Genomic DNA, 23,693 nt, shown 5'->3' on the forward strand with positions numbered 1-23,693 from the left:
AAAAAAAAAAGAATTAAAAAAATAATAATGTCATATATTCCATCTCCACAAGTCTATTTGCCTTTTACAACTATTTCTTTAAGGAGGAAAACCTAGATCATAATAATTGCCCTAAAATAACCTGGAATTAGATAATATTAACAAAGCTAAATATACAACAAAGAAAAAACAGAACACCCACCACTCCTTTTTCCACCACTTCCTTCAGTTTAGAGCGTGTCATTTTGGGCTCCTAAGAAGGAAAATGAGAAGAAAATAGTCAATAAAAATCATGGAGTGACTGAGTTTGTCCCTGTTACATTATTTACAAACTTCCCAATGACCTACTTCCTATACTTTGCCAATTTACAGACAGCTCTGTCTCATGACATTCAAGGAACAAGAACTACTCACAAACATTGGCATGTCTTCCGTCTCACTGATGGCTGCTTTCATCATAGCTACCACATGCTCATTTGTGATTACTTCCTGGAGAAAAGAAATTTCACTTTATGAAACAAAAACGTATTATCCAGATAATACTCATCTCTATATAACTCTGCTAGACATATGTAGAGGATAAATGAGAGCTAGATACTCAAATGGCTTCAGATCAGGGTAAAGCAAGGCAACTGAAAGCAAAGAAGCACATTTTGGAGAAGCACACAGCGTTCAACAATGCAGTAAGCAAATGCATCAACCTCGTTAGCTGACACTAACAGGAATGGCGCACATAAAAAAAAAAAATTCTCCAGTTAACTATCTGCTTAAGAGAAACAGTAATAAACAACAGCAGTCTTACATAAATAGTTGTACTTCTACATAGCAAAGAAGAGAATTTGCTTATGAATGCAAAGTACTGTAAACTGTTAACTGGGCATCTTTTCAGACATATCCACCCACAAGAGTAAATCCACCTTGAACATTATCATCTCCCATTATCTTTGAACCTGCTAAACAAGAAACAATCAAATCAGTGGAAGGAAGCTGAGGAACAGTTTGTCCTCCCAATTAAGCTCTTTCATGTGTGTTCACATTTCAAACTTGTGCCAAATGCAAAGAGAAAGCTACCTTGAAATGTAGAATATTTTACCACCAGGAACTCATAAAATTAGTAATTAACATACAAAGACTGCAAAGTTTCCTAATTATTTCTACTTGCTTCCTGTGAAAGAGCTGTGTTCCCATTACACTACTGCCCCGGTCGTACTCACATGAAGGATGTTTCGCACGTTGACTGCGGTCAAGTTGTGCTGCTTGGCGCCGTCCTCCAAGGTGCGGTCAAGCATGTCGTCCAGCTTCAGGTCACAAGACAAAGTCCTTTCTTCTTGATCCCTTCCATCTCTTTTCCTCTTGGTACCCTTTTTCTTTTTTCTCCTTTTCTCATTTTCTTCACTGTCATGCTCTTCTGCAAATAAACCAAGAACATCGCCAGAACACCAAGGCAACCACTCCCAGAACACAACCCAAGAAGTCAGCAGTGAAAGAGAAGGCACCTGCCGGCTGTCTGGCCCTGGAAACCAGAGAAGGCTAGGGTGGAGCAGCGCGTGAACGGCGGAGGTGGTGGCGGCACAGCAGTGACCGCAGCATTCCCGGAGCATTCCTGTTAGGTCAGGCACTCCACACACTTCATACACACTACTTCACTTATTCCTCATGACAACCATACGAGGTAGGGACTGTTCTTTTCCCCACTGTATAGAGGAAGAAACTGAGGCAGAAAGATTAAGAAACTTTCCCAAGAGCTAATAATGACAAAGTCATGTTCCGAGGCCAAGCACTTTAGCTCTAGAACTGTCTTAATTATTACTCTATACTGCCCAGGTAATACATCAGAAATTCAAGGCTTAAGTCTCAGATCTACAGCTTAACTGGGTTACCTTGACAACAGATTCTTAATTTTTTTCTTTTGTAAAATACAGATATCTTCCCATCAGTGATGCCATGCAGATTAAGTGAAATAATACCTATCAAAGTGCCTTATAACCCATGAAATATTATATAAACATAATTTATCATTATTATTATTATATTACTGAGTTTAGAAATGAGAAAAACAAGGAGCAAACCAATAAAAACATCCATTCTGAATCATATTAAAAAGGGGGGAGGAGATGAAGCACCTCTATTCTATAAGAAAGGAGCACATATATAACCATATAAAAGGAAAAGCCTCTTAATTATTTAGTTCAGTTGCTCAGTCGTGCACAACTCTGCGACCCCATGGACTGCAGCACGCCAGGCTTCCCTGTCCATCACCAACTCCTGAAGCTTGCCGAAACTCATGTCCATCGAGTCGGTGACGCCATCCAACCATCTTCTCCTCTGTCATCCCCTTCTCCTCCTGCCTTCAATCTTTCCCAGCATCCAGGGTCTTTTCCAATGAGTCAGCTCTTCACATCAGGTGGCCAAAGTACTGGAGCTTCAGCTTCAACATCAGTCCCTCCAACGAACATCCAGGACTGACCTCCTTTAGGATGGACTGGTTGGATCTCCTTGCAGTCCAAGAGACTCTCAAGAGTCTTCTCCAACACCATAGTTCAAAACCATTAATTCTTCAGCGCTCAGCTTTCTTTATGGTCCAACTCTCACATTCATACATGACTACTGGAAAAATCACAGCTTTGACTAGACAGACCTTTTTTGGCAAAGTAATGTCTCTGCTTTTTAATATGCTGTCTAGGTTGGTCATAGCTTTTCTTCCAAGGAGAAAGCATCTTTTAACTTCATGGCTGCAGTCGCCATCTGCAGTGATTTTGCAGCCCAAGAAAATAAAGCCTGTCACTGTTTCCATTGTTTTCTCATTTACTTGCCATGAAATGATGGGACCAGATGCCATGATCTTAGTTTTCTGAATGTTGAGGTTTAAGCCAACTTTTTCACTCTCCTCTTTCACTTTCATCAAAAGGCTCTTTAGTTCTTCTTCACTTTCTGCCATAAGGGTGTGTCATCTGCATATTTGAGGTTACCAATATTTCTCCCAGCAATCTTCATTCCAGCTTGTGCTTCTTCCAGCCAAGCATTTCTCATGATGTACTCTGCATATAAGTTAAATAAGCAGGGTGACAATATTTAGTCTTGACGTACTCCTTCCCCCATTTGGAACCAGTCCGTTGTTCCACATCCAGTTCAAACTGTTGCTTCTTGACCGCCATACAAATTTCTCAGGAGGCAGATAAAATAGGTATTTCCATCTCTTTAAGAATTTCCCACAGTTTGTTGTTATACATACAGTCAAAGGCTTTGTTGCAGTCAATAAAGCAGATGTTTTTCTAGAACTCTCTTGCTTTTTTATGATACAACGGATGTTGGCAATTTGATCTCTGGTTCCTCTGCCTTTTCCAAATCCAGCCTGAACATCTGGAAGTTCGTGGTTCACATACTGTTGAAGACTGGCTTGTAGAATTCTCATAAATCTTGAGGTAGATTATCACACAATACCAAAATGAGGTGCTCATCTCTCTGAAACTTTTTGGTCTGCTACCGAATGAAAACAAGGAATTAGAGAAAATTAACATCAAGACAATCTTCTTGGTTTAAAAAGGTTTTACGACCTGCAAGCTGCATTCTGGTAATATTTATTATATGAAAATTAGTAACTTCAAAACAACTGCTTTTTCACTTATGAATATATATGAAGAATTTGGTAAATGCTCATAACCTTCTATCAATAATTCTTCTTAAGGAAAAAACTACATATGTAATTACTGAGCAAACTCTGGGAGATGGTGAAGGACAGGGAGGCCTGGCATGCTGCAGTCCCTGGGGTCGCAAAGAGTTGGACACAACTGAGCAACTGAAAACAACACATGTAAAGACTAATTAAGTTATTTATTTCAACATCAATTACTTCTGCAAAAACATGGAAAACACCTAAATACCAACTGAAGAAAAACACACAATCTGAAAGTTGTAAGTTATGTTTATTATCCTTACTGAGGACCACAGCCTTGAAGACAGCCTCTCAGATGGTTCTGAGGAGCTGCACCATAGAGGTAAAGGAGAAGCCAGGATATACAGAAGTTTTTGCTGGAAAAAAAAGATATGTAGTTGAACATAAAAAGATTACTGCTAACTGCAAAAAATGACATCTCAAGTTAACGATTTTAGTGCCTTTCTATGTAAGGGAAGATGCAAGAGTTGTTGGTTCACTGGAGTTATTAGCTATGCATCTTAACTATCTAGGGCCAATATCCTTTTTTCTCTATCCTGAATTCCCCTCAGGGCACACCCTTGGGGTGAGGAGTGTGCTGTGGCTACAGTGGCTTGTGGGTTGACAGTAAGCAACATTCATTCATTTTTTTCTTCATTCATTCTTTACTGAAAAGGCAGGTACCACTTTTTGTGTGCACAGGCAATATGAAAAAAGAACGGTTAAGTGAAGTGGTACACCCATATACTGGACTGTAACTGAGCCATTAAAAATAACCGTATGTTGAATGGACAGAATGGACTTCATTCATGCATACATGCCACCCACCTCCCCCTCATCTTTCAAGAGGCTTTTGTTGCTGCCTTGGCATGAAGGTTAGTTAGAAACATCTCCCGAACACTGGGTTCAGTCCCTTTTACGTGAGCCTGGGGGGTGGGGTGGAGTGGACAAGTTAAAAATGACTACAAAGAGTTTTTAATATAGAAAAAAATTGGTAATGATTTTTAAGAAACAAAAGGTAAAATTCAAACATACACACCTTATATTTGTATAACAAACTAAAATGGACTATCCTGAGGTACATCCCAACACCGTGATAGATGCAAAAGAAATATAAAACTCTAGAATGCATCAGAAGTGATAAAGTGATAAAGCTCTTTACTGATGGCCATTTGAGAAAGCAGCAAAAGGGGAATCATGTAGCATAATACACAATAAAACTTTCTAAAACCTTTGTATTCATATCTTTTCCCAAAGTCTTTCTTCTCACCTCATTTATCTCTTTTCTCCATAAACTCCAAAACTCCTTTCTCTCACCACTCTTAAATCTCCTTTCTGCTCTTTCTGTCCCTCTTGCATCCTTTCTCATGCAGGCCAATCTAGCCAGTTCTTGGTTTCTATAATCCCACCTTTCCCTCCTCATTTCATCAGCACTTAAACAAAGACCCAGTAGTTGCAGAATAAGAAAAGGATGTCTGACACCTGAGGAAGTTTTGATTCAGTTTCATATTCATAACCTATCAAGTTCTTAGTAACACTGTCAACTGCAAAACTAACTCAGGAGAAAAAAGTTTGAAAGACACAAGTTAAAACTATTACTATTATACTAGAAATAATAAAGTATGTTATTAGCTAAAAAGTAACCTAATAACTAAAAATCTTCACGACAAAATTTAACCTAAAAAATGTAACCAAAGCTCATAAAAGACCAAAAAAGAAAATTTACAATGGAAGCAGCTAAAAATTTATAAAATTATATATAGACAGCTGATGAGTAATCACATTATCTTTTAAAACAGTGCTTCTCAAACTCTCTGTAGCAAATCCACTGTAGACTCACATTTTTATAAAATAAGAATATAGCCATACAGTCAAATGTTACAATTTTTACAATGTTACGAATGCCAAATTTTTAAAGTTTTACTCTGTTTCCATGAACTATTTGTTTCAAACCAGTAACAACCCGTTCTCAACTAGCACTGGTTTTCAGACCACATTTTGAGAAATACTGCTTTAAAATACACACTGAAAAACATGTATTATCCCCAATAAAAATACAATAAAGACAAATAAAAAAAAAATTAAAAGAACTGAGAAGAAAAGTTATCACAGGATTACAATGGAAATAATAAAATTAACTACAGAAAATATTTTTTAATGGAAAAAGCATTGGAGTTAACCATAACTCCCATTTAGAACGGTTATCTTACAAGAATCAAAGTAATGACTGTGGGGTAAAACCATCCCAATCAACCACATCCTCCTAAATCACATCACACATATTTCTCCTCTGATTTCTGGTTTTAAGGCTGAGTTTAATAGAGAATGTGGGTCTATAAGGAAAATTTAATACATTCCAATACACTGCACAGACAATCCAAGAAAGAACAGATAATTCAATTACTTCTTACTCTGTTTTAGAACTAACCTTTTATTTTACTTTTAAAATACTGGGATACCACTGACTCTAAGAATTTTAAAAAACTGAAATTAAGAAAATTTTTAAAGGAAGCTGCTCTATAAAAATCAGACTAGAATAAAGAAGGAAATCTAATTTTTCCTTCTATGAAAAAGGTGGGATGTGGCTGAAAACAAGGCATTCACTACGGAGCAGCTTTCACGAGGAAGCGGTAAACCGGAAGTAAACCTACTCTGCAAGTGCACTGCAAAGCGGTGACGTCAATAAAAACGTGGGTGGGCTCTGTAACATCTGCATCACCAAGGCTGCTCTGGTGCATGAAAAAAGCTGCTTAACAGCCCTGTCACACAGAAAAGGACTTCTGATTCTGGCCACAACAATGTGTTTTTTATCAGACGAAACCTTCGTGCCAAAAACAACTGTGAAATATATAAAACTATAAAATCACATTAAAGCGGAATAAAATATATACAACAGTCTGAAGGCACTGGATAACAACCCCTATAGACATGATTTAAGGAGTTGTCATCCTTCAGAAAAGGGAATCACACAAGGAGAATCCAAGCTGAAAGCAGCATTCTTGCTAGACTAAGTGATGAAACCCCAGAGGAGCCACCCACTAGAAATACAGGGCACCAGCTAGAAATAAGTAGAAAGTTGAAACAAAGAAGTCTTAATATAGCATAAAACAAACACTAGGCTGAATTCTATTCACCCTCCAAAATTAGCTGCCTGCTCTCTGGAGAAAGATAACAACACCAAAGCCTCTAGAATTTTTCAGCCACATTGTCCACTATCCAGTCGAAAATTACAGCATAGTAAAAACAGAACCAAAAGGCCAAAACACCAGGGGGTGGAGGAGGGTGACAGGTGACAGTAAAAACAAGAACAAACTGTGGGTGTGTCAGATGCAGGAAAAGGGATTTTTAAATAATTATGATTAATACATTCAAGAAAATAAAGGAAAGATGGAGAGTTTCACCAGAAACACAGAATCCAGTGCTAAATTGGCACGAAAAATTAAATAAAGTAGACACAGTAAAACAAAGAACTAGCAAACTAGACTACAGAACACCAGAAACTGATGCATGAAGGAAAAAAGAAAAGAATATAGAGAAAAACGAATATATACAGGACATGGTGAAAAAAATCTAACATGTGTAACTGGAATACCAAAAGAAAAGGACAGAAATGATATTTTTAAAATATTGACAAGGATTTTTTTAACTAAGAAAATATCAAATCTCAGATTCAAGTAACTCTACAATCCTAAAGAGATAAAAAGTGAAAACCCACTGGTGTTCAGAAGCTTTCCTGGTGACTCAGTGGTAGAGAATCCAACTGCCAATGCAGGAGATACAGGTTCAATCCCTGGTCCAGGACGATCCCACATGTCTCAGAGTAACCAAACCCACGTGCCACAACTACTGAGCCTGTGCTCTAGAGCCTGGGAGTGCAACTACTGAGCCCACGCACTGCAACTACTGAAGCCCGAGGACCCCAGAGTCCATGCCCCTCAACAAGCCACCACAATGAGAAACCCACACACTCTAACTGTGGAGCCGTCCCCACTCGCCATAACCAGAGAAAAGCCCACGCACCAGTGAAGACCCAGCACAACCAAGAACAAATAGATAAATCTTCAACGAAAAAGAAAAAAAAACAAGTATCATGGGGTTTAAAACAAATGAAGAAGTAAAATACAGTATCAACACAAAAGGCAGAAACAGATATATGGAATAAAATTGTTGCAAAGTTCTTACACTGTTTGATGTGGTAAAAGTAATAATTTAAGATAGACTATAGTAATTTCAAAGACTGTATATTGTTAATATATAGAGCAACATGTGAAAGAAAAATAAAAGAAGACAAAACTGGACTTCTCTCAGTAGTTAAAGAATCTGCCTCCCAATGTGATCCCACTCTTGGGCATATATACAGAGAAAAACATGGTCCAAAAGGATTCATACACCCCAACTTCCATTGCAGCACTGTTTACAAAAGCCAAGACATGGAAGCAACCTAAATGTCCATGACAGACGAATGACTAAGGAAGATATGGAACATACATATAATGGAATATTACTCACCCATTACAAAAAAATGAAATAATGCCATTTGCAGCAATAAGGGTGGAACTAGAGAGTGTCATACTGAGTGAAGCAAACCAGACAAAGAAAGACAAACATCTTATGACATTTCTTGTATGTGCAATTAAAACAAAACAAAACAGAAACGATACAAATGAACATGAACTTACCGTTACCAGTGGGGAAATGTGGAGGGGAGGTATAGTTAGGGAACTTGGGACTGACATGTACACACTGCTATGTTTTAAATGCATGGGGACTTCCCTGGCAGTTCAGTGACTAAGACTTCACACTCTCCATGCAGGGGGCCCTGGTTCGATCCCTGGTCAGGGAACTGACCACATGCCACATGCCACACTAAAAGATCCTGCATGCTGCAACAAAGATCAGAGATGCCACACGAAAATGGATATATGTGTATGTATGGCTGAGTTCCTCTGCTGTCCACCTGAAACTACTACAATACCGTTAACTTGCTATGTTCTAATATAAAATTAAAACTTCAAAAAAAAAGATTCCACATGCCACAACTAAGACCCAGTGCAGTCAAGTAAATAAATTTAAAAAAAATGTTTTAATGGATAGGGTCCTTCCTTGGTGGTCCAGTAGTTAAGACTCCACACTTCCACTACAGGGGGCACAGGTTCAATCCCTGGTCAGGGTACAAAGATTCCCACATGCTACACAGTGTGACCAAAAAAAAAAAAAGATAACCAAAAGACCTACTGTATGGCATAAGGAACTTTGCTCAATATTGCATAAAAACCTCAATGGGAAAATAATTTGAAAAAGAACAGATACTTGTACATGAATAACTGAATCAGTTTGTTGTACATCTGAATTAACACTGTTAATCAACTATACTCCAATATAAAATAAAAAATTAAAAAGAAAGCAAAAAAGTTGGTTCTTTAAAAAGACTAATAAACTGCTAGCAAACTTATCAACAAAAAAATAAGACACAAAAAGAGGACCTCACTAAAATTAGAAATAAAAAGATGACCTCAATAAAAATCTTAAAGACATTCCAAAACGAGTATTACAAACAACTTTGTATCAACATATTTGACAACTCAGAGAAAATGTATAAACTCCTTGAAAAACACAACTTACCAAAATGGAAACAAAAAGAAACAGGAAATCTAAATAATCCTATAACCATTAAAAAATTTAATCCAAAAAAAAAAAAAAAATTTAATCCAAAACTTAAAAGCCTTTTGACAAAACTCCAGGCCTAGCTAGCTTTCTTGGTTAATTCTTACAAAACATTTAAGAAAGAAATAACACCAGTCTTCTATAAACTCTTCCAGAGAATACATACTGATAAAAATTTCCCAATTCATTTTATAAGGTCAGCATAATCCTAACACCAACACATGAAAAAGAAAAGAAAATTAAAGCCAATATCTTCCATAAACAAAGACACAAAAACCTCAGTATATTAGAAAATCTAATACATCATGACCAAATAGGTTTATCCATGAAATGCTAATTTGCTTTAACTTCAGAACCCAATCAATGTAGGGACTTTCCTGGTGGTCCAATGGCTAAGACTCTGTCCTCCCAATACAGGGAATGGGTTCAGTCCCTGGTCAGAGAACTAGAACCCACAGTGCAGCAACTGAGAGTTTGCATGCCACAACTAAAGATCCTGCATGTCTCAACTAAGACTTGGGTGCAGCCAAATAAATGCATACTAAAAAAACACCCAAAATAACCAATGTATGTTATTAGGCATATGTACATGAAAACAGAGTTTTAAAATATGAAAGCTATATTGAATAGTAGTGGTAAGAGTGGGCACCCTTGTCTTGTTTCTGATTTTAGAGGAAATGCTTTTCAATTTTTCTCCACTGAGGATGTTTGTTGTGAGTTTGTCAGATATGGCTTTTATTATGTTAAGGTATATTCCTTCGACGCCTGCTTTCTGGAGAATTTTTATCATAAATGGGTGTTGAACTTCGTCAAAGGCTTTCTCTGCATCTATTCAGTAATCATATGGTTTTTATCTTTCAATTTGTTAACATGGTATATCACATTAACTGATTTGCGAATACTGAAGAATCCTTGCATCCCTGGAATAAAGCCCACTTGGTCATAATGCATGATCTTTTTAATATGTTGTTGGATTCTATTTGCCAGAATTTCGTTGAGAATTTTTTTATCTATGTTCATCAGTGACACTGGCTTGTAGTTTTCTTTATTTTGTGGCATCTTTGTCTGGTTTTGGTATCAGGGTATTGCTGGCCTCATAGAATGAGTTTGGGGATTTTCCTTCTGCAATTTTTTTTGAAGACTTTGAGTAGGATAGGTGTTAGCTCTTCTCTAAATTTTTGGTTGAGTTCACCAAACTCGACCAAAGAGTAGAGCCATCTGTGAAGCCATCTGGTCCAGGGCTTTTTTTTGTTGGAGGTTTTTTGATTAGCCACAGCAATCAGAGAAGAAAAATAAATAAAAAGAACCCAGACTGCAAAAGAAGTAAAACTCTCAGCTTGCAGATGACATGATTCTCTACATAGAAAACCCTAAAGATGCCACCAGAAAATTACTAGAGCTAATCAATGAATATAGTAAAGAAGCAGCATATAAAGTTAATACACAGAAATCCCTTGCATTCCTATAAACAATGAAAAAATCAAAAAGAGAAATTAAGGAAACAAGCCCATTCACCATTGCAACAAAAAGAATAAAATATTTAGGAATAAATTCACCTAAAGAAACAAAAGACTTATATATAAAAAACTATAAAATACTGATGAAAGAAATCAAAGAGGACACAAATAGATGGAGAAATATACCATGTCTTGGATTGGAAGAATCAATATAGTGAAAATGAGTACACTACCCCAAAGCAATCTATAGATTCAACATAATCCCTATCAAACTACCAACAGTATTTTTCACAGAACTAGAACAAATAATTTCACAATTGTATGCAAACACAAAAGACCTCAAATAGCCAAAGCAATCTTGAGAAAGAAGAATGAACTGGAGGAATCAACCTTCCTGACTTCAGACTATACTACAAATCTACAGTAATCAAGAAAGTATGGTACTGGCACAAAGACAGAAATACAGATCAACAGAACAAAATAGAAACTCCAGAGATAAATCCATGTACCTATGGATACCTTATCTTGACAAAGGAGACAAAAATATACAATGGAGAAAAGACAGTCTCTTCAACAAGTGGTGCTGGGAAAACTGGTCAACTACATGTAAAACAATGAAACTATTACACTTTCTAACACCATACACAAAAATAAACTCAAAATGGATTAAAGACCTAAATGTAAGACCAGGAACTATAAAACTCTTAGAGGAAAACATAGGCAGAACACTCCCTGACATAAATCACTGCAAGATCCTCTATGACTCACCTCGCAGAGTAATAGAAATAAAAACAAAAATAAATAATTAAATAATAAACCTAATTAAATAATTAAATAATAAATCTAATTAAACTTTAAAGCTTTTGCACAAGGAAGGAAACTATAAGCAAGGTGAAAAGACAGCCTTCAGAATGAGAGAAAATAACAGCAAACAGAACAACTGACAAAGAAAGTGAAAATGAAAGTGAAGTCGCTCAGTTGGGTCTGACTCTTTGCGACTCCATGGACTGTAGTCAACCAGCTTCCTCCATCTATGGGACTTACCAGGCAAAAATACTGGAGTGGGTTGCCATTTCCTTCTCCAGGAGATCCTCCCGACCCAGGGACTGAACCCGAGTCTACCGCATTGTAGGCAGACACTTTACCATCTGAGCCACCAGGGGAATTAATAATCCCCAAAATATACAAGCACCTCATGCAGCTCAATATCGGAAAAACAACCCAATAAAAAAGTGGGCGAAAGAACTACACAGACATTTCTTCAAAGGAGATTTACAGGTGGCTAATAAACACATGAAATGATGTTCAACTTCACTCATTATTAGAGAAATGCAAATCAAAACTACAATGAAGTATCATCTCATGCCAGTCAGAATCAGTTCAGTTCAGTGCAGTCACTCAGTCACGTCCAACTCTCTGCGACCCCAAAAACCGCAGCACGCCAGGCCTCCCTGTCCATCACCAACTCCCGGAGTTTACCCAAACTCATGTCCATTGAGTCAGTGATGCCATCCAATCATCTCATTTTCTGTTGTCCCCTTCTCCTCCTGCCCTCAATCTTTCCCAGCATCAGGGTCTTTTCCGATGAGTCAGCTCTCCAAATCAGGTGGTCAAAGTATTGGAGTTTCAGCTTCAACATCAATCCTTCGAATGAACACGCAGGACTGATCTCCTTTAGGATGGATGGGTTTGATCTCCTTGCAGTCCAAGAGACTCTCAAGAGTCTTCACCAACACCACAGTTCAAAAGCATCAATTCTTCAGCACTCAGCTTTCTTTATAGTCCAACTCTCATATCCATACATGACTACTGGAAAAACCATAACCTTGACCAGACTACCTTTGACAACAAAGTAATGTCTCTGCTTTTTAATATGCTATCTAGGTTGGTCATAACTTTCCTTCCAAGGAGTAAGCATCTTTTAATTTCATGACTGCAATCACCATCTGCAGTGATTTTGGAGCCCAAAAAAATAAAGTCTGCCAATTTCCACTGTTTCCCCATCTATTTCCTATGAAGTGATGGGACTGGATGCCATAATCTTAGTTTTCTGAATGTTGAGGTTTAAGCCAACTTTTTCACTCTCCTCTTTCACTTTCATCAAGTGGCTCGTTAGTTCTTCACTTTCTGCCATAAGGGTGTGTCATCTGCATACCTGAGATTATTGATATTTCTCCCGGCAATCTTGATTTCAGCTTGTGCTTCTTCCAGCCAAGCATTTCTCATGATGTACTCTGCATATAAGTTAAATAAGCAGGGTGACAATACACAGCTTTGATGTACGCCTTTTCCTATTTTGAACCAGTCTGCTGTTCCATGTCCAGTTTTAACTGTTGCTTCCTGACCTACATACAGCTTTCTCAAGAGGCAGGTCAGGTGGTCAGGTATTCCCATCTCTTTCAGAATTTTCCACAGTTTATTGTGATCTACACAGTCAAAGACTTTGGCATAGTCAATAAAGCAGGAATAGATGTTTTTATGGAATTCTCTTGCTATTTTTATGATCCAGCAGATGTTGGCAATTTGATCTCTGATTCCTCTGCCTTTTCTAAAACCAGCTTGAACATCTGGAAGTTCACAGTTCACATATTGCTGAAGCCTGGCTTGGAGAATTTTGAGCATTACTTTACTAGCGTGTGAGATGAGTGCAATTGTGCGGTAGTTTGAGCATTCTTAGGGATTGCCTTTCTTTGGGATTGGAATGAAAACTGACCTTTTTCCAGTCCTGTGGCCACTGCTGAGTTTCCCAAATTTGCTGGCATATTGAGTGCAACACTTTCACAGCATCATCCTTTAGGATTTGAAATAGCTCAACTGGAATTCCATCACCTCCACTAGCTTTGTTTGTAGTGATGCTTCCTAAGGCCCACTTGACTGCACATTCCAGGATGTCTGGCTCTAGGTGAGTGATCACACCATCGTGATTATCTGGATCGTGAAGATCTTTTTTGTACAGTTCTTCTGTGTATTCTTGCCACCTCTTCTTAATATCTTCTGCTTCTGTTAGGTTCATACCATTTTTATCCTTTATTGAGCCCATTTTGCATGAAATGTTCCCTTGGTATCTCTAATTTTCTTGAAGAGATCTCTAGTCTTTCCTATTCTATTGTTTTCCTCTATTTCTTTGCATTGATCACTGAGGAAGGCTTTCTCATCTCTCCTTGCTATTCTTTGGAACTCTGCATTCAAATGGGAATATCTTTCCTTTTCTCCTTTGCTTTTCGTGTCTCTCCTTTTCACAGCTATTTGTAAGGCCTCCTCAGACAGCCATTTTGCTTTTTTGCATTTCTTTTTCTTGGGGATGGTCTTGATCCCTGTCTCCTGAACAATGTCACAAACCTCCGTCCATAGTTCATCAGGCACTCTGTCTATCAGATCTAGTCCCTTAAATCTATTTCTCACTTCCACTGTATAATCATAAGGGATTTGATTTAGGTCATACCTGAATGGTCTAGTGGTTTTCCCCACTTTTCTTCAATTTAAGTCTGAACTTGGCAATAAAGAGTTCATGATCTGAACCACAGTCAGAATGGCCATCTTCAAAAAGTCTACAAAAAAATAAATGCTGGATAGGGTGTGGAGAAAGGGAATCTTACACTGTTGGTGAGAATGCAAACTGGTACAGCCACTACAGAGAACAGTGTGGAAAGTGAAAGTTAAAGTCACTCCATCATATTCAACTCTCTGTGACCCCATGGAATTCTCCAGGCCAGAATACTGGAGTGGGTAGCCTTCCCCTTCTCCAGGAGATCTTCCCAACCCAGGGATTGAACCCAGGTCTCCCACATTGCAGAAGGATTCTTCACCAAATGAGCCACAAAGGACGCTCAAGAATACTAAAGTGGGTATCCTATCCCTTCTCCAGTGGATCTTCCCAACTCAGGAATCCAACCAGGGTCTCCTGCAGTGAAGGCAAGCTTCTTTACCAACTGAGCTATCAGGGAAGCCCTAAGGGAACACAAAGAGCTGGGCGTGCAGGGCGCGGGGTGTGGAGCAACACACCCCATGTGGCGGCGGCAGAAACCCACAAGGTGAGGAAGGGGTAAGGAAGGCGATCACCAGGGGCCCACAGGACCTGCCCCGCCCATGGCGAGGACGGCCGACTGCCCACGCTCGGTGCATGAGCGTGCAGTGAGCCACCATGGAGGCACGGAGGAACAAGGGGGCAAACCCACCCTTCCCCACTGGGGGCCCTGGCACGTCCACCCGCCCAGGGGCAGGAGGCATTGTAGTCAGTCCAGATTCCTTAAAAAACTGGAAACAGAACTGCCATTGGACCCCGCAATCCCACTGCTGGGCATACACCCAGAGGAAACCAGAATTGAAAAAGACACATGTACCCCAATGTTCACTGCAGTATCATTTACAATAGTTAGGACATGGAAGCAACCTAGATGTCCACTGGCAGATGAATGGAGAAGGAAGCTGTTGTATATACACACCATGGAATATTACTCAGCTATAAAAAGGGATGCATTTGAGTCAGTCCTAATGAGGTGAATGAAACTGGAGCCTATTATATATAATGAATGAAGTAAATGAGAAAAAGAAAGGCAAATACTTTATATTAAAGCATATATACAGAACTGAGAAAAATAGTAGGATCCTACATGCAGCGAAGCATAGGAGACACAGATACAAAGAACAGACGTTTGGACTCAGTGGGAGAGGGTAAGGGTGGCGTAATTCGAGAGAATAGCACTGAAACATGTATGTTACCATATGTACAACAGATGACAGTGCAAGTTCAGCGCATGAAGCAGGGCACCCAAAGCCAGTGCTCTGCGACAACCCAGAGGGAGGGGTGCAGAGGGAGGAGAGGGAGGGGTTTCAGAATGGGGGACACTTGTAAACTGTGACTGATTCAGGTTGGTTGATGTATGGCAAAAATCATCACAATACTGTGAAGTAATTATCCTCCAATTAAAATAAATTAATTAAAAAAAATAAAATATGAGAGCTAGGAACTTCTCTGGTGGTCCAGTGGTTAAGACTGCACTTCCAGAGCAAGGGGTACAGGAATTAAGATCCTAAATGCCATACGGTGTGGCCAAAACATGATAAATAAGTTAAAAAAAAATTAATATAAATAAATAAAACATGTAGAGCTAAAACTGACAAAACTGAAAGGAAATATAGACAAATATACAATTAAAGTTGGAGACTTCAATATGCCTTTCTCAATAACTGTCAGAATAGAATAAAAGAAAATCAGTAAAAATAGAGAAGACCTGAACAGTGCTATCAATCAACTTGACCTAATGACATTTATAAAACAGTGCATCTCAAAACAAAAGAAAACATATTCTTCTCAAATACATAGGGAGGAGCTACCAATAAACATTATATTGGGGCCACAAAATTAACCTCAATAAATATAAAAGTACTGAAATCATACAAAGTGCGATGATGAACTCAAGGGAATTAAATTAGAAATCAGTAACAAAAAAATAACTGGAAAGTCTTCAAATATTTGAAAATGAAAGAACACACTTCTAAAAAGTTCCGGTGGATTTTTGTTTTACTATTATAAGCCTTATGGTACTCTGTAACTATAAAAATTACTTTAACAAAATCAGGTTCTAAAACAACACAGAATAGCACTCCAGTTCAGTTCAGTTGCTCAGTTGTGCCCGATTCTGCAAGCTCATGGACTGCAGCATGCCAGGCTTCCCTGTCTCCAATACTGTACAGAAAATTCGAATGTGTGTGTCCCCCACAAAATTCATACTCTGAAAGCCTTACCCCAAGTATGGCTATATTTGGAAATGTGTCTTCTAAGGAAGTAATTAAAGTTAAATGAGTCCACAAGGTGAATCTGTGATCCCACAGGATGAGTGTCCTTATAAGATGTGATATCAGAAAGCTCACGCCCTCTCTCACACACATGCACCAAGGAAAAGGTGGTGTGAAGTTATAACGAGAAGGCATCTGTCAAAGGAAGAAAGTTCTCATGAAAACTGAATTTACCAGCACCTAATACTGGACTTCCCAGGTTCCAGAACTGTGAGAAAATAAATTTTTGTTGTTTAAAAGGAAAATTGATACATCCTGTAGTATTATTAGAAAAGTTTCAAATCAGTGACCTAAGCTACCATTTTATGAAACTAGAAAAAGACCAAATTAAACCCAAAATAAGGAAACAATAAAATAGTAGACAACAGCAAAAACCAGTGAAATAGAAAACAGAAAAGTAGAGAAATTAATGAAACCAAAACCTTGTTCTTTGAAAAACTTCTAGCTAGAGTGATTAAGAGAAAGATATAAATTAACAGCATCAGGAATAAAAGAATAGATACCATCATAGATCCTGCAGACATTAAAAAGATGAAAAAAGTGGTTAAGCACGTGCCTGCCAATGCAGAGGACACAAATTTGATCCCTGGTCCAGGAAGATCCCACATGCCTCGGCAACAAGCCCATGAACCACAACGACTGAGCCCATGCCCTGGGGACTGTGAGCTGCAACTACTGCGCCCACGCGCTGCAACTACTGAAGTCCATGCACCCGCCTGGAGCCCGTGCTCCACAAGAGAAGCCACTGCAATGAGGAGCCCAAGCACCACAACTAGAGGAGCCCCTGCTCACTGCAACTACAGAAAACTCAAAAGCAGCAACAAAGACCCAGCACTGCCAGAAAATAAAGAAATAAATAAACCTTAAACAAAATAAAGACGACAAAGAAATATTATGAAAAACTTTGTACCAATAAATTCAACAACTTAAATGGAACAAATACCTTGAAAGACACCATGTCAAATGTCAAAGCTCATTCAAGAACAAATATATAATAGCCTTTTATCTGTTAAAGAAATTGAATTCATAGTTAAAAACATCCTACAAAGAAAACTCCTGGCCCAGATGGCTTCATTGGTGCATTCAATAAAACATATAAAGAAGAAATAAAACCAATTCACAAACTCTTCGAAAGACAAACAAAAGCAAAAAAACACACAGAAGAGGAAAGAACACTTTTCAACTTATTGTATGAGGTCAGCATTACCCTAATACCAAAACCAAAGACATTACAAGAAAACTACAGACCAGATACATAAATCCTTAACAAAATATTAGCAAATCAAATCCTGCATTTAAAAAAAAAAAAAACCTGTATCATGATCAAGAGTTGATTTCTCCCTGCCATGCAAAAATGCTTTGAAATTTGAAAATCAATCAAGATAATTCACATCAACAGACTAAAACAAAAGATAATCTCAAGAGATGCAGAAAAAACTTTTCATAAAATCCAACATCAAGTCATGATAAAAACTCTCCGCAACCAGGAATAGTAGAGAACTTCCTCAGTCTGATAAACAATAGCTACAGACCAACATCCTACAGCTTAGTGGTGAAAACTGAGTGCATTTCCTGTAAGAGATCAGGAACAAAGGAAAAGATGACCACTCTTACTACAGTGATATCTTATTCACGGATTAGTCGACTCAGTATTGTTAGGATGGCAACTTTCCTAGCACTTCCTGGTGGTCCAGTGATTAAGACTCTGTGCTCCCAATACAGAAGGCACAGGTTCAATACCTGGTCGGGGAACTAAGATCCTGCATGACCCACAGTATGGCCAAAAAAATGGCAATTTTCCCAAATGGATTCATAGATTCATTATCAATCAATAGCCTAGAAAATATCTGTGAAGAAAATGACAATTCAATTCTAAAATTTATATGGAAATGCAAAGTACCTAGAATAGCCTAATGTATTAAAAAAAAAAGTTGGAAGATTTATGACTACCTGATTTCAAGAGTGTGATATTGGTGAAAGCTTAAATATTAATACATAGATCAACAGAATAGAACAGAGAGTCCAGGAAAGACTCACACAAAATTGCCAAATGACTTTTTCACATAGATGCAGAAGTAATTTAATGGGGAAAGAAATCTTTTCAACAAATAGTGCTGAAACAATTGGACTTCCATAGGCAAAAAAAAGAATCTCAAATATACCTCACACATTATATAAAAATTAACTCAAAATGGATCATACACACCGGAATGTAATGTGTAAAACTACAACTTCTAGAAGAAAACAGGAAAGAAGCCTTCATAGCCTTGGATTAGGCAAATGTTCCTTGACACAATAGGAAAGCATAAGCCATAAGAGTAAAACCTGAAGTAGCTCCCCATGGCTAACACTGTTAACAATTCAGGCAAAATAAATCATGATAAATGGCACTGTAATTCAAATAATGAAACAAATATGCATGAGTCCACATTCATATAAAAACTGAATAAATAAATGAGGGAGAAGAGGCTGTTCTTCTTTACAGAAAAATTGCAATTATTAAATGTAAAAGGAATGACAGAAATAAAAATCACCTTTAGAACAACACACTACCTGCTGCAGGTGATCAATAGTGGCTAAAACTAGGGGGGTTAAGTTTGAGGAGAAATAAGAATATATGCATAGTTTCAAAGTATCTTGTGCAAAATATGTAGTAATTACAAATGGAATATTGGCAAACAACAGAATAATAAACAAACATTTCACCAAAAAGTATCTACAGATGGCTAATAAATACATGAAAATATGCTTTCTATCATTATTCATTGGGAAAATGCAAGTTAAACCATAAGGAAATACACTCAGTAGAAGAGACAGAATTAAAAAGTCTGTTAACTGCTCACAAGGATGTGGACCAACTGTAAATCTCATACATTCCTGTTGGGAATGTAAAATGGTACAGCTACTCTGGAAAACAATTTAGCAGGTTCATATAAAGTTAAACATAGACTCATTGTAAGACTCAGCAAAGCCACTCACAGTCATTTCCCCAAGAAAAACAAACACTTATTTCTATCAAAGAACTGTATGTGAAGGCTTATAGTAGCTTTAATTGTAACAAGTAAAAATGAGAAAGAACTAAAATGTCCATCAACTGATGAACAGATAAACAAAGTGTGGTACACCTATGCAATAGAATACTACTCAGCGATGAAGAAGAACAAATATGAATTAACCTCAAAAGCATTACACAAAGTGAAAGATATCAGATGCACACAATACTATAAATCAACTATACTTCAATAAAAATTCAAAAAGATACCAGATGCAAAAGGTTCCAAACATACTATATAACATCTATACATACCACTGTGTGTGCTAAGTCACTTCAGTCATGTCAACTCTTTGTGACCCCATAGACTGTAGCCCACCAGGCTCATGTCTCTATGGGATTTTCCAGGTAAGAATACTGGAGTGGACTGCCATTTTCTTCTCCAATGTATAACATTGTAGAGAACACAAGATTATAAGAAAAAAATTGAGATCAGTGGTTCCCAAAGGCTAAGAATAAAGGACTGCAAAGGGGAATGAAGGAACTTTTGGAATGAGAGAAATGTTCCATATACTGACTGTAGTAGTAGTTACACAAATATATACACTTCTCAAAACCCACTGAAAAAATTTTATTGTACTGAAATCCTACTTCAGACTTCCCTAGTGGTCCAGTGGTTAAGAATCCACCTGTCAGTGTGGGGGACATGGGTTTGATCCCTGGTCTGGGAAGATTCCGCAAGCCATGAAGCAACTAAGCCTTTGTACCACAACTACTGAGCCCATGCTCTAGAGCCTGCTGACCGCAGCTACTGAAGCTCAAGTGCCTGGAGTCTGTGCTCCACAACAAAGGAGCAGCCACCACGACGAGCAGCCCTCATGCCTCAACAAGAAGAAAGCCCGAGAGCAGCAGAGAAGACCCAGCACAGCCAAAAATTTTAAAAATTAAAGGTAAATTTTTAGTTAAAAAAAGAAAATTACATCTCAATAACCCTCAACATTTAAAAAGAATCTATGTAACTCTCCACATTAACAGAATAAGGGAGGGAATTCCCTGGCAGTCCAGTGGTTAAGATTCTGCACTTCCACTGCAGGAAGAAAGAGTCTGATCCCTGGTCAGGGAAATGCGATTCTGCACGCTGTGCACACCAGCTACAAAAACAACAACAAAAATAAAAAACAGAATAAAGGAGAAAAACCACATGATCATCTTAACAGAGATTTTTAAAGAGCTGCTGCTGCTGCTGCTGCTAAGTCGCTTCAGTCGTGTCCGACTCTGTGCGACCCCACAGACGGCAGCCCACCAGGCTCCCCCGTCCCTGGGATTCTCCAGCCAAGAACACTGGAGTGGGTTGCCATTTCCTGCTCCAATGCATGAAAGTGAAAAGTGACAGTGAAGTCGCTCAGTCGTGTCCGACTTTTAGCGACCCCTTGGACTGTAGCCTACCAGGCTCCTCCGTCCATGGGATTTTCCAGGCAAGAGTATTGGAGTGGGGTGCCATTGCCTTCTCTGTTTTAAAGAGCATTTAACACAGTTTAATATGGGATAAAATGCTCAGAAAACCAGGAAAAATTTTCTGTAATCTGATACAATAATATATCCATAAAAAGCTTATCACTATCATCACACATAAATAGGAATACTGAACACCTTCACCCAAGTTCAGAAACAAGACATGGATATCTACTATTACAGCTTCTAATTTACACAGCAATGGAGGTCTATTACTTGTAACAAGAAAAAGAAATCAGAAGTGTTCACTTTAAAACTGTTTGTTATGCTAAATAAAGAAGTCTTTACTTATTTGTCTGTATATGTTATATTTCACAATAAAAATATATTTCAAAAAAACTTGAAGGAGGCCTAATTCTTTTTTTTTTTTTTTAGGAGGCCTAATTCTATGACCTAGCAGTTCCACCCAACAAATATTAGGCACCAATGTTTACCAAAAGATTTCTAGTACAATGTTCACAGAAGCACCAATCAGAGTAGCCTACAACTGGAAACTATTCAAATACTCATTAAGAGTTGAATGAATAGGGGGCTTCCCTCGTGGTACAGTGGATAGGAATCCACCTGCCAATGCCGGGGACACAGGCTGGACCCCTGGTCTGGGAAGATTCCATGTCCGGTGGACAACTAAGCCCACACACCTAGAGCCTGTGCTCCGCCACGCGAGACGCCACCACGATGAGAAGCCAACAACGAAGGACAGCCGCCTCTGACCAAAACTAGAGAAAGCCTGACACCAGCAAAGACGTAGCGCAACCAGAAAGAAAGAAAGAAAAATTTTTTTGAAGAGTTGAATGAATAAAGAAAATGTAGAATATTCTAACAATGGAATACTATACAGCAATGAAAATGCAAGCACATGCAACAATGTGGACCAATTTCATTTAAACATAATGTTGAGTGGAAAAGGCAGTCAAAAAACATACATTCATAAGATTCCATTCATATAATGTACACAACAGGGGAACTAATCTATGCTGCTTGAAGTCAAGATAACATTACCCGTGCGTGCGGTGTCAGTGATAACTGAAAGGAAGGACTTCTGGGTACTGGTAACACTCTATTTCTTGATCTGGTTGCTGCTTACATGGGTGTATTCAACCTTTGAAAGTTCAGTGAACTTGGGTATCTTGAAATATTTGCAGTTTTCAGCCTATTATAGTTCAATAAAGAGGGGGGCTTTTTAATTAGAAGAAAAGAAAAGAAAACGTACCCATTGGAATAAAGAGTCCACCATCCTCTGTCTCTTCCTCAGCTTGGTGAGCTAGAGCCCTGAGTGGCTTTTCTTGAGGAGAGGCACAGACATCTGGCTGAGATGATTTCCTAGGTGGGGCTGCAGGTTTTGCAGAGTGACTGTCTGATGGCAAAGAAGGCATCTCCCCTCCAGAATGCATTTGAGATTTTCCTGAAAGAATCACAAATACTGCTCAACATTTTGTCCATTCTCAATTATACTCTGTCATAGAAATCAGCATCTTGTTATAAAGTCCTTTGCAGTTAGATTACTTCAGTAATGATGCATTTACCACACAGGCATTCCTCTCTCTTAAAGACAGTGTCCTAAGAAAAATACTGAAATCAAAGCTCAGATGCTATTTACTTACCCTTAATGTCAGGGAACTGAACTAAGTAATTGCTAAGATCTTTCTAAATATATTTTTTGAGCTATGCATTTTTTCCCTATGAAAAAATCATATTCATAATTGTAGGACAGGGAGTGTGCTCCTGATGACAAAGGGACATTTCACATAGATGATCATTAATACCACATTTAATCAACTATCAATGATACATGTATCAACTATATATATCTAATATATATCAATGATTATGTATCAACTATAAATGATACATATATAAAAAATGTCCTAAACTTTCTGACTCTGTAAATCAATCTTATGGAGCATTAGAGTAAAAATCACCATAACACTGTAAACACATGGTTACACAGTTCATTATGCAACTTTTTCCTTTCCTCACCTCAGCTCTTTTTGGTTTTTTCGGTCAAGCCTGACAGCTTGCGGGATCTTAACTTCCCAATCAGCAATGAACTCGGAGACCTGGCAGTGAGAGCACGGAGTTCTAACTGCCGAACAGCCAGAGAATTCCCTCCTCAAGTCAACTCTTAATAAGTGCTACCTTTCTGCCCTTTCTCCATGAGGGACATTAAAAAGACAAAGAAACATTCATGCAATAGCAAAAGCAAACATTAAAATCTGGTTTCATAGGGAAAAGAATATATCCAGGATTGTGTGTGCACAGATTTGTAGAATATACACAAGGCGCTGTTGAACAGTCATTGCTTCTGAGAAGACGACTTGGAAAATAAGAGGACAAAGTGAGAGGGTGCCTGTACACTTTCTGAATTTAGGAACTTTTTCCCACGTTTGTGTATTACACAGTCAAAAAAATTTTTTTTTCAAAAAAAGATCAAGTTATTTGTTATTAATACTGAACTCCATTCAAAATAGATAGTACTTGTTTAGACTGCTATCCCATCAACACTGGCAGCTTCAACTGACATAAACAAGATTTTAAATGGGAGGACACTTCCCTCCAACAAAGAAAAAAAAATCCTTTACTTTCAACTAAAGCATGACTCAATCCTTAATTCTATTTACTGTGAATCTTATTTCCTTTA

At 38.1% G+C, this 23,693-nt stretch overlaps 1 protein-coding gene across 9 annotated transcripts in view; it reads right to left on the bottom strand.

The window, feature by feature from the left end:
- GON4L (gon-4 like) overlaps nt 1–23,693 on the bottom strand; it is an 88,976-nt gene that overhangs the window by 56,045 nt on the left and 9,238 nt on the right. For 7 of the 9 annotated variants that reach the window (XM_070467472.1, XM_070467473.1, XM_070467470.1 and 4 more), the window contains 4 exons: nt 22,266–22,457; nt 1,194–1,387; nt 394–468; nt 182–232 (listed from right to left, as the gene is read on the bottom strand). In XM_070467472.1, the coding sequence (XP_070323573.1) occupies nt 182–232; nt 394–468; nt 1,194–1,387; nt 22,266–22,457 (512 nt within the window). Of the gene's footprint in view, nt 1–181; nt 233–393; nt 469–1,193; nt 1,388–1,475; nt 1,676–22,265; nt 22,458–23,693 lie in introns of those variants that run through there. The other 2 variants (XM_070467475.1, XM_070467474.1) reach the window with 2 other exon arrangements.

This window comes from Odocoileus virginianus, chromosome 5, assembly GCF_023699985.2.
Source record: "Odocoileus virginianus isolate 20LAN1187 ecotype Illinois chromosome 5, Ovbor_1.2, whole genome shotgun sequence".
NCBI lineage: Eukaryota > Metazoa > Chordata > Mammalia > Artiodactyla > Cervidae > Odocoileus > Odocoileus virginianus.